Here is a 15,919-nt window from a genome sequence, read left to right on the forward strand (position 1 = left end):
TGTTTTTTTTCCCTTTCTCTGAGTCAATCGCACTTCTCCGGCGCTTCAGAGAGATGAGACTAATTTGCACCGAGCAGCAGAAATAAATTAGGGGGGGGACGAGGGATAAAAAACTAATTTTGCATTTATTTTTATTTTTGCAAAAAGTATTTTTTTCTCTCGCTCGCTCGCTCGCTCTCTTGCCGGAGTGTTGTTGTGCAATGACGCCATTTGCATCGTGGCCGCTTTCCATGACAACGGGTCGATCAAGCGGCCGCCCTCTGACGCACGGGGTGGAGGGGATGCGCAGTGCGCGTGCGCGTGTTTGTAGTCCCTGGGTATGACGAAACCGGCAGGCGGGGCTATATCGGGTGCGTGATTGACGGGAGCACAAGCCAATGGTGATGGGGCGGCCGCACTGGAGGCGGCCAATGAGCGGGCGCGAGAGGCGGGCCCCAGGGGCGGGCGGGGGATGGATATGATTGAAGGAAGGGAGAACCAATGGGCAATGGAGGCGATGCGGAAGGCGGCCAATGAGCGGGCCGGGAAGGTGGGCCCTGGCGGCGGGCGGGGGGATGGGAGACTGTGATTGACGTGCCCATCAGCCAATGGTGAGTGGCGTCGGCAGTGCGGGCGACCAATGGGCAATGCGCGGAGACGGGCTCTGGGGGAGGGGGGTGTGGGCCTGGCTATGATGGACGTGCTCATCGGCCAATGGTGAGTGGAAGCGGCTCGTTGAGTGGCCAATGGGCGGTCCGGGGGAGGGGCGGACTGAGGGGGAAGGGATGTGGCTGTGATTGACGGGGGAGCAGACCAATGGCCAAGTGGGGCGGTGCTGGACGCGACCAATGGGCGGTGGGAGAAGGCGGGCCCTGGGGGCGGGCAGGAGGTGGCACTGATCGACAGGCGGACGGGCCAATAGTCAGTGGAGGCAGCGGTGCAGCGGACCAATGGGCGGTGCGGGGAGGCGGGCTCTAGAGGGGGGGTTGGACACGGGGAGGAGGGGCGGGGAGGGGCCCGGGGCCTAGGGCCCGCCCATGTTGGGGGCTGAGGCAGCGGCAGCGGCGGCGGAGCCCGGACCCGACCGGACCGAGCTGATCCCACGTGTGACGGGCTCCCTCTCGCCTGCCTCTCCACTCTCTCGGAGCGGCGCTGATCTCTTCATTTTTCCGGGGGGCTCTGTGCGTGGTTCTATGTGTGTGTGTCTTGATTAGTTGCTAGATAATGGAGGCAGACGGCAGTCAAGCCACCTCTGGCAGTCCCACCGACTCACAACATGACCCAGGGTATGTTCTGACCTGACTTTTATTTTTGGTGCTGTTTCTGTCTTGTCCTTCCCCCCCTCTCTCTCTGTCTGTCTCTCTCTCTGGAGACTCACTCTCTCCCCCTGCACCTAGTTTTATTTTTGTGAAACTACACTCTAGAGGGCCAGGCCTCTCCCTCCCACCTCTCCCTCTCCCTCTTTCTCCTTCCCTCCCTCTCTCTCCTCCCTCCCTCCTTCCTCCTACCTTTCCTCCCTCCCTCTCTCTTCCTTTTTAGCTCTAAGTTACACGTCAAAATGGCCGATCTGACATCTGTGCTCACTTCTGTTGTGTTTCCCCCCAGTAAAATGTTCATCGGCGGCCTAAGCTGGCAGACCTCACCAGGTAAGAGAGCCCGGGCAAAAGTATTTCTCTGTGTATTTCCAGCGCTTTTAATAGATAGATAACCTTGCAAAAGAGGGGAGGGGAGTTGGGGTGGGGGGTGGGGGAGAAGAGGTGGGGTGGGTGATGAAGGAATGGGAGGAGGAGGAGGTGTTGTGAGATTTTGAGCGATCGCTCTTTTACTTCCAGTTTTACAAGGTTGTTTTTGATTGCGGCTGTCTTTGATTGTAATGGTAACATTATGGAGTTGCTTTGGTCCTCCAGGCGACCCCTACGTCCAATTATTGTCTCTTAAGTGCATCTGAAATCTCCCAGTGGTAACATAGTAACCGGCTTTTTCCCCTCTCCCCTCTGTAATTTGTTGGCCCTCTCTTCCTTTCTTTTCGAAATTATATTTTTACAGACAGCCTTAGGGACTATTTCAGCAAATTTGGCGAGATCAGAGAGTGTATGGTAATGCGAGACCCGACCACGAAGCGATCCAGGTAAGATCACGAATATTACTTTATTTTTTTTGTTGTTTTTGGGGAGAAAGAATTCATAATTTAAAAATAAGTTTGATATTGATTTCACCTCGAAGACAAAAGTGCGTCCGCTTATAATTGTGGCAGTGTCTCCAACGTAGTCTTTGAGCAACGATATTATTTTTTGACATTGTCGATGTTTGGAGGTGATACTTTGTGTATATCTGCTTTGCATTTTTTTCGCTACATTTGTAGCCCGTTTTCTCTCTCTCTCTCTCTCTCTCTCTCTCTCTCTCTCTCTCTCTCTCTCTCTCTCTCTCTCTCTCTCTCTCGCTCTCTCCCGCTTTTCCACGCTTCGAGTCCTCGTTCAATCGAAGCGATATTTTGACACTTGCTTTTTTTACCCCCCTCTTCCTGTTGTACGTTTGAATACTCATCGTGTTTTTGTTTCTTTGTGTCATTTCAGAGGCTTCGGTTTCGTTACGTTTGCCGATTCTGCAAGTGTAGATAAAGTATTAGCTCAGCCCCATCACGAACTAGATTCAAAGACGGTATGTTTGTGTGTTTCTGTGTCAGTGTGAAATTATAATGAAATGTTTTTTTCCACACCTCTCTTAAGGTCAATTATGCCTGATGTGTCTTTTGTTATTAGAATCAAAAAAACATCTCACAGTGTTAGGGCCAAATGCTTACAATTTACATTGATTGCTACAACTTGTGTTCGCATTGCCCCCTTTTTAAGAAAGAAAATATGTGTAATGTCCTGGCTATCCTATCGGAACATCTTAACTGTCAATTTCATGTCAGTTATACAAATTGACAATCAAACCACCTAGTGGTCGATTAAATTGTCTGTTAAATGGAATTCTTGCAGTTAAAATCTAATCGCTTTTCAAAGCGGTACGATCAAGATGCCACACAAATGGCAGACGATGAAGGGGTTGGCTTTGCATTAAAAAAAATAAAAATAAATTCCACTCCCTTTTGAGAGAAAAACAATGCTCCAACTTGAAGCCTAAAGTTTACTGACACACAAGCTGAGCTTGACTGTAAATCGCTTGACTGAGCTTTCTTGTTGATCATTCTTTGTTCTGGTGTCTTAGCATTTGTTTTGTAGTCTTCTATACCCTTTCGACTTTGTTTTAAGATTCAGGGCAGGAAACCGATCTGTTGGGGTATTCACCTCGCAAGGAGAGCTGTTGTTTACAGTTGCATTAAAGCTTTATTTAGGTAATGACAATCTACAGAAATAGTTTTGTTTTCCTGTCTTAGTGCCTTCTAGAAGACTAGCTGGTCTTAAATATTATTTCCATGTAGTTAGATCTAACTAACTAATCGTAGTCTTAAAAATTAGCTCGTTTTTATACGTTTGCAAAGTAATGATTTAGACAGTGCTAATTTTTGTAGTTTTAAAATAAATAGAACGACACGGAAGGTTAGTCATGAGTAGATAATCCAGCTCTAGTTGAGAATTTTAGCACATTTTTCCGTTCTTTTGCTCCTCTGCGAAATGAAAAATTCTTCTGGGTGCGAAATTAGTTTCTCAGGCAACTTCCGCTGACAGTGGGTGATATAATTAAAATTCCCACTCTTTTAAATTCTGTTTGGTAGACTGGATTAGGTGCCCTTGAACCACATGAGGTATCAGACTGCACAAAGGAGATTATTGATGCCTTAATGTTGAAAACGTTGCATGGGCAAGAATTAACGTAGGGACGGAGTTGAAGTTTGGCACTTAGTTTTCACTGAACCGTCACTTCTGTATTAAAACAGCTGTGGTACTAACCTATTTTAAACACTAGAAGGTGCACAGAGTGTGTGTGTGTGTGTTTATATATATATATATATATATACATATTTTTTTCCCCCTTGATATCTTGTAAAGTCTGAAACATCAGTTTGCCTTCTCAGTTTGTTTACTTCCTGGCTGCACTGATTAGAGTGCCTCTGTGAGGATTGTGTATTCTTTGCTGCAAGTGTTTTCTGTTTTGGGTGCTTACGAGTGATCCAGTTATTTTGATGTCTGTGGTGCACTGTATTAGAAGTAGTGGTGTCCATTGAGGAAGTAATATTGGCCGAAAACATTTCTGCTTTTGTGGTGATTTATCTTTCGTGTTACTACCCTGGCGTTACAGATGATGGGTGATGGTAGTTGATGCTTTCAGGTGAATTGTGCAACAGAGTGTAGTGTAAGGTGGTTGATAGACGGAGGGTGTAAAACTTTGCTTTAGTGGAGATCCACACACTTGCGCTGGGGTGTTTGAACCTGTCCCTGTGCATCTGATCGGGGGCAGGGAAAGTGGTTCAGTGTCTGCTGGGGGTGGAAGCTTGCACCTGAACAGCGATGTTTTCACCAGAGGAGGTACAGAGTGATGCCAGAACAAGCTGTGGACAAAATAATATTTTTTGGCTTTTATTTTCATCTTTGAAGAGCCATAAAAAAATTTTAATCATTGGATCCAAAAATGGATGTACACCTCATTAAGTCTACATGTCCATCTCTAGATGATGAACAGGGAGACCACGGGGTTCACAAACATAGATGGCAGCGCAGATGAGGTGGTGACGAAGCCGCATGGCATGCTGGGGCAGAGGGCAGAGTTTATAAAATCTGTGCTGTTATATTGCAACTTTACCGAGCACTGGTTAGACCAAACCTTCAGTACCTTGTGCACTTCTGGTCCCCGCTCTATGGGAAGGATGTAGTCACGTTAGAGAGAATGCAGAGGAGATTCACTCTTCTCTCCTGGGCCTCCTCCATTGTCAGAGTGCAGCCCAGCGCAAATTGGAGGAACAGCTCCTCACATTTTGCTAGGGCAGCTTACACTCCAGCGGTATGAATATTGATTTCTCTAACTTCACGCAACTCTTGCTTTCCCTCTCCCTCCATCCACCCCCTTACCTAGTTCTCCGACCATTTGACTGTCCCCTCATTAAATATTAGCTCTGTATGCTCTGTTGTCACCTTCTCCTAAGGAACAATGATTTGTTCTACACTTTCCTTGAGCCTCATCTCCTTTGATATCTCGTTTTCAAACCATACCCTTTCTTATCTCTGTGTCTCCCTCTCCCCTGATTCTCAGTCGGAAGGAGTGTCTCGACCTGACATGTCACCCATTCCTTCTATCCCAATATGCTGCCTGTCCTGCTGAGTTACTCCAGCGTTTTGTGTCTAGATTCACTATGATGTTTTCTGGATTGGAGGATGTAAGTTGCAGGGAGAGATTTGATTGACTAAGCTTGTTTTATTTACCCTGCGGTGAAGAAGGCTGAGAAGTGACCCGATGGAGGTGTATAAAATTCCAAGAAGCAAAAGTAGGATTGATAGTCAATCTTTTTTCCCCACGGTAGAGGCGTCAGAAACAAGGGGGCGTATTTCTTGGCAGAAAGGAAGGGGAATTTGAAGGGATGGGGTTTTTTTTAACAGAAAGAGAGGGGTTGATACTCATCGCCAGAAGAGATGGTGGAGTGAAATGCAATCCCTGTTTGAGACATATAGACAGGTATTTAAATAGGCATGGCACAGAGGATACGAAGCTCACACAGGCATCTGGGATGGGCAAAAAGATTGCGTGGGTGTGGTGGGCTACAGGGCCTGTTGCTATGGTGTATGACACAAACCCTTTGTCCCCAACCCACCACCCTATGGGAAATGCCGACCATCGATCACCCGTATAGAAGGGTCTCCACCCAGAACAAGGGGTCACAGTTCCAGAACAAGGGGTCACAGTTTACGGATAAGGGGGAAATCTTTTAGGACCGAGATGAGGAAACCATTTTTCACACAGAGTGGTGAATCTCTGGAATTCTCTGCCACAGAAGGTAGTTGAGGCCAGTTCATTGTCCATATTTAAGAGTGAGTTAGATGTGGCCCTTGTGGCTAAAGGAATCATGCGGTATGGAGAGAAGGCAGGTACAGGATACTGAGTTGGATGATCAGCCATGATCATATTGAATGGCGGTGCAGGCTCGAAGGGCCGAATGGCCTACTCCTGCACCTATTTTCTATGTTTCTATGAAGAACTACTTAATATACAACATGTACAACTCCACAACTATTTTCTATGTTTCTATGAAACGTCACCCATTCTTTCTCTCCAGAGATGCTGCCTACCCCGCTGAGTTACTCCAGCTTTTTGTGTCTTATCACCCGTTTACACTAATTCTGTGTTATCCCACTTTCACATCCACTCCCTACCCACGAGGGGCAATTTTAAAGATGACAATTAACCTGGAAGTGAATCTATGTGGTTGCCAAATGAGTCTGGCTTGGACACAGCCTTTCCATGGATGAATAGCCTGGGAGTATTTGTGTCCATGCTGATCTATTCCTCTCATGACTTTATACACCTCTATTAGATCCCCACTCAGCCTCCTGCGCTCCAAGGAATAAAATACTAGCCTGCCCAACATCTCCCTGTAGCTCGGACCCTTGAGTAGTGGCAGCATCCTTGTACATCCTCTCTGCAGTTAAAACGTAGTTACGTGTGCGAATAGGGGATGAGAGAGAGAGAGAGAGAGAGCTAAGTCCGCGGGTTCCACCTCCCAGAGGGGTGTTTGTCTGGGGATGTTTATCCCCAATTTGGATGGATTAACTGGGAGCAGACCACATGTGTGAGGTACAAGAGCAGACTGCAAGAGGCGCGGCATTGGAAACGAGCCTGGTTTTAGGAGCGTGCTGGTGGGGTTTGCAACCAGCATGTGGCCAAGAGGAACGAGGCCTTCAAAGCCAGACACATCAAACAGACCGTGAGTCAGTTATTAGTGAGCGCTGCTTTCTCACACAGTAATAACCTCGTCCACCTTGATTCCACAAGCAATGATTTAAGTAGGGCTTAAACAGCTCGTAAAGTTCAGAACGCGTAACCCAAAGGGGAAGAGAAAGTTTGCAATCCTTTGATCAGCAGTTTGCCATTGAGTTGCAACTGGCGAAGGAGAGTGAGAGCCTCTAAATAGTATCGAGTCTTAAATGATCCGTAAACCCCTTTCACAGTCTTTAAAAGGGAAAGCGATATAGGAAGTAAACGGAGACTAGTCCTCTGTGAAGGTTGTGCCTGGCCTCAAAAGTCTGCTCTGTGTTTATTGCCTGAGAATCCCCGTGTTGGTCTGAAGTGACCTGAGGCGGGATGTACCTGATGATTTCCTGACCGTTCTCTGATTTGCTTCTACAGATTGACCCAAAGGTTGCATTTCCTCGAAGAACACAACCCAAGGTAGGTGGGAGGTTCATTGCTTTCATTTTCCTTCCCAGTTCAGTCCCTCTCCTAGGGCGTACACGTGACGTGTTTTATTTAGATGGTTTGACAGTGTTTTATTGGCGTTGGTGGAGTGAGCAAAGCATTGGTTTTGAGTTGGTAATTAATTATTTAAAGATTGTGCCCACTCTGTTTGAGGTTGTGAGATACTGTGTTTGTGTTTTATTTTATCCTTCTGATTTGCAGTCCTGTGGCTTGCTCAACCATTAACAAGCTGAATGAGGGCGTTTATTTACTGTTGTGATTTATTATACCACTACTTTTCTTTGAGAAGTTGGGGCTGAACTTCTTCTGATCTTGCTGAAATTCGATTACGGCAGATGGATTAATGCTAGGTATTTGGGTTCAATTAGTAAGGAGAGGTTGGCGGAAGATGGCGCGGCGACTTTACTAACAAGATGTGCGTTGTCTACTGAGGCACGGCCGTCCTGTGAGAATGGAGATAGCGATATGGGGCCTGAACCTCCCAGTTCCCTTTGACCTTTGGATGGAGAGGGTCAACATGTGGAGTTGCTTAATGTTGCTATGGCTCTTGGCTGACAGGATGTGTATGGGTCAGGGAAGAATTATGCAAGTGTTCTTGGAGCCTGGTTGCATTAACTATCAGTGTCTTTGGTAACCTGGAAATAATTGGGGTGCTCAGACAAGGAAGCCTTTATACTGTGTTTCATTAAATAAATTAGTTTAAAAAAACTGCCTCCTTCTGGCTATTCTGTTGAAAAGAGGCAGGGTCTGCATTTCTGCACTGTACACCAGGGGCAACACGGTGGCGCAGAGGTAGAGGAGCTGTCTTGCAGCGACAGACCCGGGTTCGATCCTGACTACGGGTGCTGTCTGTACGGAGTTTGTACGCCCCGGGTTTTCTCCGGTATTCCGGTTTCCCCCCACACGCCAAAGACGTACAAGTTTGTAGGTTGATTTGCTTGGTATCCTTGTAAATTGTCCCCAGTGTGTGTGGGATAGTGTTAATGTGCAGGGATCGCTGATCGGTGGGTTGAAGGGCGTGTGTCCGCGCTGTATCTCTAAACTAAACTGAACCTGCTTACCATATTGTGACATGCAAACCTATTGCAAAGTGACAGTGACTTGGGTGTGTGCAGCATTGCTATCTTGATCGGGACATGGGAGGGATAACATCTGTGTGTCCATGCCACCCAGTGTGGGGTGTCGCAGTGCAATACATTTACAAATTATCAATTTTAATAAGCAGCAGCATTGTCACCACAGGGGCGGCACACCGTTAAAGTGTTTCGCTGTACCTCGGCACACGTGATAATCATAAACCAAACTGGCGCAGCAGTTCGCTGCTGCCTCTCAGCGCCAGAGACCTGGGTTCGATCCTGACCTTGTGTGTGGAGTTTGCACAATTTACCCCTGTTCCTCAGGGTGTCTTCTCCCAGATCCCAAAGATGTGCCGGTTTGCAGGCTAATTGGCCTGTGTGTGTAGGGAGTGGATGAGAAAGTGGGATAACGTAGAACTCGGTGGGCTGAAGGGTGTATTTTGATATCTTATCTCTGAACTAAACTAAAACGGGAATCCATCGGGGGCCACTCTACAATTTATTAGGACTGAACAATTTTTGAGCGTGCAATTTGCTCGCTAACCAGTCTCTAATGAGGGGGCACCCCCCCCCCCAACCCTTCAAACAAATTCCTGGAAATCACATTTTTAGTTAATGGGACTTTTACACACCAGTAACCTCCAGTGAACATCATGCGATGGTAATGGGGGGAAAAAACTCGTTCAATAGCCCTTGTGTGAATAGCACTGAAATGATGTTAATGTGAGAACTGTTTGATCTGTGATGCTGTGTTATGCACACTGAGCTGAGCACAATGTGTAATACAATGGGGCTGTGTAGCATGAACTGTATATAAACCTGTACTTGGCTTTGCACTGATGAATGGGCGGATGCAGCAATGGTTAAGTGAAGTGCCTTCGCAAACCATCAGGGGAGGATTATTTGCCTGCCCCTTTAATGTTTCCAGTTCAGCTACTTTTTCTTTCTACAGTTCTGTAAACTAGCTTTATGCTTTGACCCTTGGGATTTATCATGGCGGGAACGTCGTGTGAACAGTGGACAATGGAAGGTCAAGCAAAGCGAGTGGCCACGGGTACATGGTAGCTCCAGGCATTATAAATACATTGGTGGAGGGTTTCACCAAAGAGGACATTGGTTTTGCTTATTAGTTAGTTACTTAATTGTCACGTGTACCGAGGTACAGTGTAAAGCTTTTTGTTGCGTGCGATCAAGTCAGAGGAAAGAATGTACATTATTACAAACACGCCATACTTTCCTTGGTCATTGGTGCCAGCTTTGATTTGTTCTGAACCTTATCATACCTCTAGTTTCCCTCTCCCCTGTCTGAGGAAGAGACTTAACCCGAAACGTCACCTATTCCTTTTCTCCAGTGATGCTGTCTGAAACGCTGAGTTTTGTATCTATGCCTGAACCGCTGCTTTTTGTATCTATCTTCACTGTAACCCAGTATCTGCAGTTCCTTCCTACACATGCCATCCACAAGTGTACGGATACAGGATGAAGGGTGTTGGCATTTAGTGTAAGATAAGGCAGTGCAGGAAAGAACAAGGGGTGTGTAGGAAAGAACTGCAGATGCTGGTTTAAAGCGAAGTCGGGCACAAAAAGCTGGAGTAACTCAGCGGGTCTGGCAACATCTCTGGAGAAAAGGATTAGGTGATGTTTCGGGTCGAGACCCTTTTCCTCGGACTTCAAGGGGTGTTGCTGTTACGTTGCCTCCCCCGACCCTGCCGCCGTACACCATTGGTGAGCGATGCCCTGTGATTGCCCTCACTGCATCAGTCGAGGATGGGCCGGCGTCTCGACCAGGCAATGGCACAGAGTTCTGTTGTGCTGCTGCTGGGCCAGAACACTGCACATCTCCCAGGGGGTTGTGAGGTGGGGGAGGGGGAACCTCTCAACGCATTTTGTGCATGAATTGCTTTGATCAGGCTGCTACCATTTGAGCGCGCACGCACGCTCGCACAGTGGGACCCCACAGACACTCTGCCGCAGGACATAGGATTCTTGCCTGACACATTGGGCCGAGCAGAACCGTTCCCGCCTTTTCTGAGGACAGTGCCCATTCCAAGGGACCGCACTCCCTTGAAATGGCACTGACTGTGCTCTTGGTTAAGAAAATCAGTCAACATTTTTTCTTTTTTTGCGTTAGGTATGACTTGCATCACAAAGAATTAAGTGGAGGCCAACACTGGAGACCAATGCTGTCAAGTTAGACTTTTGTTTTTGATTCAAAGACTGCTGGGAGCTCTCGAATCCAAGAATAGACTTCCCAGGTTTTTTCTCCCTTGCGTCTCAGGTTTGCTCTGTTCTGTGTGGATGTATTTTGTCTCTCACTTCAGTTCTTTCTACCCAGTGGGGTTTGCCTCTTCTGCAGAGCGCTTCAGGAAGCGACCCTCAGCGGGGATAATGCTTAGGGCTCTGCCAACAATAGTTAAGGTGAACAATGGCAATTATAAAAATTTAAAAAAATTAAAAAAAAATTAAAATAGAGAAAGCAGTTGTCTTTTGCGAAAACATTTTTTGGCTTTCACCTCTACTAGCACCTGAGAGTAAACTTGCACATTGTGAGCTTTTGTATAGTTTTGTTTTGTGGGGTGGGGGTGGAGGGGATGTGTGGATTCTTAAGTCAAACCGGCCTTTGATTATGTGTGTCTGCTGCCATTGTGCTATTCTTGAGAGAACCCTCAAAGCTGTGACCGTTGCCAGCCCTGCCTAAATCAGGCCCCGCTCCCTTGGAGCTTCCTTGATGTGTGACCTGCAAGCTGAAATTTCCCTGACAATTACGGCTGCTTTTAAGTCCTACCTACACATCAGGAACCAAACTCAGCTTCTCTCCAACTCAGCTTCTTCCGAGACCTCCGCCTTCTGCAACTGCATCCAATTTAGATTTGCTTTGAAGTCTCTGCATTTTATATGCATGCATTTATGTGTATTTTAAAAGGTTGTCGAGAAAACCTTTTAAAATAAGCAGAGGTGACCTGGGTTGCATAAATCAACTTTGCGCAATAAAAAAAAAGTGGAAGAAGCAGTGCAGCACTTGATAGTGAGAGGTGCAAGGAGTTGGGGAGTAGATGGGGGAGGGGGGGGTTGGTAAGGTGAGGTTGTAAAGCTTTTTGTTTCGCACCGGATCCGGCTTAATTTCCCACAGCTATTTAGTGCAGGGCTTACAATGGAGCTCTGGCTTGGAGTGGAGAGACAGAACTAGAGTCACAGGCCGAGAGAGGGAGGAGGGGGGGGGGGGGGAGGGGCAAACCTAATGTTGAGCGACAGTAATGAGGTAACTAGATTTGGTTTTGTAGATGTGCGCTTTGATTTCGGGTGAAGGGGGGAGGGTGGAAACAAAGTGAGGCTTTTTAATTGTGTGTGTTTATCACTCTCCTGCATTCTCATGTTTCAATTTTTCTTCTGTTTTCAAAGACTCACAATCAGGACAGCGCTGCTCCTGACCCATTTTGCTTGCAGAGAGGAGGATGATTTAGGAGCAGTGGTTTACCTAGTCGTGCTACCTGCACGCAGAGCTCCGTGTCTTCGTTTGCCTTGATGGATAGCCCCAGTGGTACGCCTGTACAGCCTTCTCTGAATCCCCTGCTCCCTACTGGGTTTAACTCGTTCATTATTGCACTTGGCTTATTCCGCACAACAAAGGCTTGGAGAAGGGGGGGTTAATGAATGCAGTAAGTTCTGTGCAAAGCACTTGTGATTCATGGGTAGGGGGCTATTGGCTTGAGTGTCCCCTTCCCTTAGTTGTCCTGACGTTTGAGTGACGCAAGACTAGGGGGGGGGGGGGGGAGTGGGGATCAACTTTTGTTCTTGCACTGTCCTTGGGGTGCTGACGAATGAGTTTGCGTCAACTTGCCGTTTGTGCAAATGTTAGCTGATTTTTATGACCACGTAACAGATGAGAATAGCGCCAACGCGAAAATAAACATTAATCATCTCCTTTTAAAGCTAGTCCGTGGAGGCAATACATCTTCCCAGGTGCAATCCCTCGTGGAGCTGCTCAGGTCTGGAAGTCGTATGTTAAAGTGTTGACCTCCATACAGATGTTGTTGGGAAGACTTTGTTGGATGTCAATGGTTTCTTTATTGTCAAGTGTACCAGGTACAGAGAAATGCATTTTTTACGTACACATCCGCAAGGCTATCCCTGTACATAAGCACAATCGCCCCAGTTAGTGCAGTGTGCACAGAGCTACCCACAGAGTCCATATGCAAGAGGCGCCATTTTACAGTCCTAGCTGCAGCTGGCCACAAAGGCCCATTTCAGCCATCTCCTCCTACACGTCAGCCATTAGGCAAACCATTGTCCCTCTTCACACCTGGCTCTGTTGAGAATCTAGGATTTCTAGATTCTGTGGAATCTGGGATTTCTGGATTCTGAGGAATCTGGGATTTCTGGATTCAGAGGAATCTAGATTCTCGAGATTGAGAATCTATAATTCTATATTCCATAATCATAATCATGGGTTTCTTGAATTTCCAGAAACCTAGACAATCTCTGGACTTATGGTATCTAGAACTCAAGAACTTAACATTTTGTGGTTTACGATTAGTGATACAGTTACTGAGTGCACCCTTATAAGAAGTTTGTGGATAATTTATTTGGTTGAGTCGCACTAGGACCTGGATACTTGCAGGTCTGTCACCTGGAAGTGGAAATTGTAAGTGTAATTTGAAGTCAATAAACCTTGGGAGTATTATTGGCACTAAATCAAAGAGTATTGACTTAAGTTGTTCCTGTTACCTTTGCCGAGTGATATGCTAAAAATGGCTAAGTGACTTGTTTGTATTACATTAGGATGGTTCACTAAACCTTTTTGGCTTTTCCCTATGGTCAATTATTTTGGTGTTATTGACATTCTGAGTTTGATGCATTGGGTGCTTCTGAGGTAGGATCTTGTTTTGTTTTATCCCCTATAGAGCTCTCACTACGTCAGTGATGTCTGTGTCAGCCTCCCGTGAGTGTCCTGTTGATGGTTGGTAGAGGCACTGTGCTTCTATCAACCCTCCCCTAATCACCATCACTGGACAATATTAGCTTGCCACGGTGGCGCAGCGCTTGAGCTGTTGCCTTACTGTGACAGAGACACTGATTCGATCCTGACTACGGGTGCTGTCCGTGTGGACTTTGTATGTTCTCCCTGTGACTGCATGGGTTTTCTCCGGGTGCTCTGCTTTTCTCCCACACTCCAAAGACATACAGGATAGTAGGTTAATTGGCTTTGATAAAATTGTAAATTTCCCCTAGTGTAGTATACTGTACGTGGTGATCGCTTGTTGGCGCGGGCTCGGGCCGAAGGGCCTGTTTCCGCGCTGTATGTCTAAAGTCTAAAGCATTGTTCATTAGAGCTGTGACCCCGTGCATTAAAAATAGCTATAATCATACGGGCCTTGCATCTATCCTCTCTGCATTATGGGGAAAGTGTTCATTTTGATGAAGGAGTTGGCTATTGTAGTTTTTTCACCTCTCGTATATGAAAGTGTGCTCACCAAAATGGCACATCTCTTGCAATTGCTGTGAACGGAACTGATCTGATGGCAGGTCAGTGGCAATGTGGAAGAATCGCCATGCATTGCTGCACTTTCATCGGTTATGTGGGGAGCGGGTTAGTTTGTCCGAGAGCAGTTCCATTATGGGTTGCCATTCGGTTCATGAAGTCTAGTTAAATGGGCAGCACAAAGCAGTCCTAAGAATTGATTTAGTTTAGTTGAGAGATACATTGTGGAAACAGGCCCTTCGGCCCACCATGTCAGCGCTGACTACCCTACACACATTAGGGACAATTTTACATTTATACCAAACCAATTAATCTACAAACCTACAAACCAATACGTCTTTGGAGTGAGGGAGGAAACTGAAGATCACTAAGAAAACCCACGCAGGTCACGGGGAGAACGTACAAACAGACACCACCGGAAGGCAGGATCGAACCTGGGTCTCTGGCGCTGTAAGGCAGTATCTCTTTGAAACATTAATTGCTTTAATGAGATTGCCTTTCCCAAAGCGGGCCCCTCCACTTCACATCTGCGAGCCCTCAGCATGAGGAAGTGAGGTTGCATCTGGGGAAGCTTGTCATTGTATGTCCCTGTTCCATGGCACTATATGCAAGAGGGCATGCCAGGTCACCAGTGGCCAAGGTATTATCATTGCCAGACACATCTGCCAAGTTGCCAATAGTGCCAGTGACATGCCTATTTGCCAACAGCTGTTGAAGATGTCTTTCTCTGTTGAGGGTCAGTGTTTAGCTGTATGTTAAACTGTATATGTTGTGTTTATCATAGGTCGCAGGTTCCCAACTTCCATCTGCAGCCACAAAGGATTAAAATTGAGCCGTGAGGGGAATCATTCTTTAATTTGGTTTTCAATTTCTTAATTTGATTTTTATTTACTGCTTTAATTTTGTGATTAATAAGCTGCCAAGCCAAAATACAATGTTTTGAGAACTTGAATCATTTTGACAAAATTATCAATGCATTTATCATGCCATCTTAAAATAGTGGGCGTAAGTCCAAATGTTTGAACAATTTTTGGCCACCGATGAAAGGTTTAGGTTTATTATTGTCACATGTACCGAGGTATAGTGAAAGGCTTTGTTTTGCGTGCTGTTCAAAGGGATGTGGGAGGAAACCGGAGCACCCAGAGGAAGCCCACGCGGTCACAGGGAGAAGTGCAAACTCCACACGGGCAGCATCCGAGGTCGGGATCGAACACTGATGTCTGAGTTTCTTGGTTAGCTGAAGGTCACTCGAACTTTGAGGTTGGAATTGCAGTATAGTTAAAAGAAATTGGGACATCTTTGGCTTGGACCTCAAAATAGTTGAGTTTAGAGATACAGCGCGGAAACAGGCCCTTCCGCCCACCGAGTCCGCACCGACCAGCGATCCCCGCACATCAACACTATCCTACACACACTAGGGACAATTTACATTTATACCAAGTCAATTAACCTACAAACCTATGCGTCTTTGGAGTGTGGGAGGAAACCGAAGATCTCTGAGAAAACCCTCGCAGTCACGGGGAGAATGTAAAAACTCCGTACGGACAGCACCTAAAATCGGTGTCGAACCTGGGTCTCCGGCGCTGTAAGGCAGCAACTCTATCGCTGTGCCACTGTGCTGCCCCTTTTTTTCACCAAACATTCAAATTTGTGGTTGTGGTCAAACAATGTCACTTTTCCCCTTTGAATCTGCACTGTGCCCACATCACTGGGCCCTAGATTGCATCGAAACACAAATCCTGGATTATTTTGTGTGCCTTTTGTTAGATGGATAATGGGAGGGCATTACTCTGACAGGTGGAGGATGTCTCTGGCGAGAGCATTAACTTTGTATTAAAACACACTTATTGACTTAAATGGGAAGGAGGCTCTCAAAGATGCTGGAGAGGCAAATGGAATGGCCAATATGCCTATTGGTATGTACCATGTTTATCGTCCATTTTGTGCTATGCTGTGTGCGGGTGTGACATAAATGTGGCAGAAAATGCTGTTAGCTTCCAATATGGTGGTGTGATAGCCATTTGATCAAACAAACCTC

At 46.4% G+C, this 15,919-nt stretch overlaps 1 protein-coding gene across 1 annotated transcript; it reads left to right on the top strand.

Moving 5' to 3' along the window:
* The first annotated feature begins 1,003 nt into the window (after nt 1–1,003).
* On the top strand, nt 1,004–15,178 carry LOC116988794 (RNA-binding protein Musashi homolog 2-like). Its single transcript, XM_033045710.1, has 7 exons — nt 1,004–1,265; nt 1,585–1,625; nt 2,026–2,107; nt 2,553–2,637; nt 7,258–7,299; nt 7,382–7,384; nt 15,125–15,178. Exons 1-7 carry the CDS (start codon nt 1,204–1,206, stop codon nt 15,161–15,163), a joined length of 354 nt encoding a protein of 117 aa, XP_032901601.1. The 5' UTR covers nt 1,004–1,203; the 3' UTR covers nt 15,164–15,178.
* The last annotated feature ends 741 nt before the right edge of the window (nt 15,179–15,919 follow it).

This window comes from Amblyraja radiata, chromosome 28, assembly GCF_010909765.2.
Source record: "Amblyraja radiata isolate CabotCenter1 chromosome 28, sAmbRad1.1.pri, whole genome shotgun sequence".
Classification (NCBI taxonomy): Eukaryota; Metazoa; Chordata; class Chondrichthyes; order Rajiformes; family Rajidae; genus Amblyraja; species Amblyraja radiata.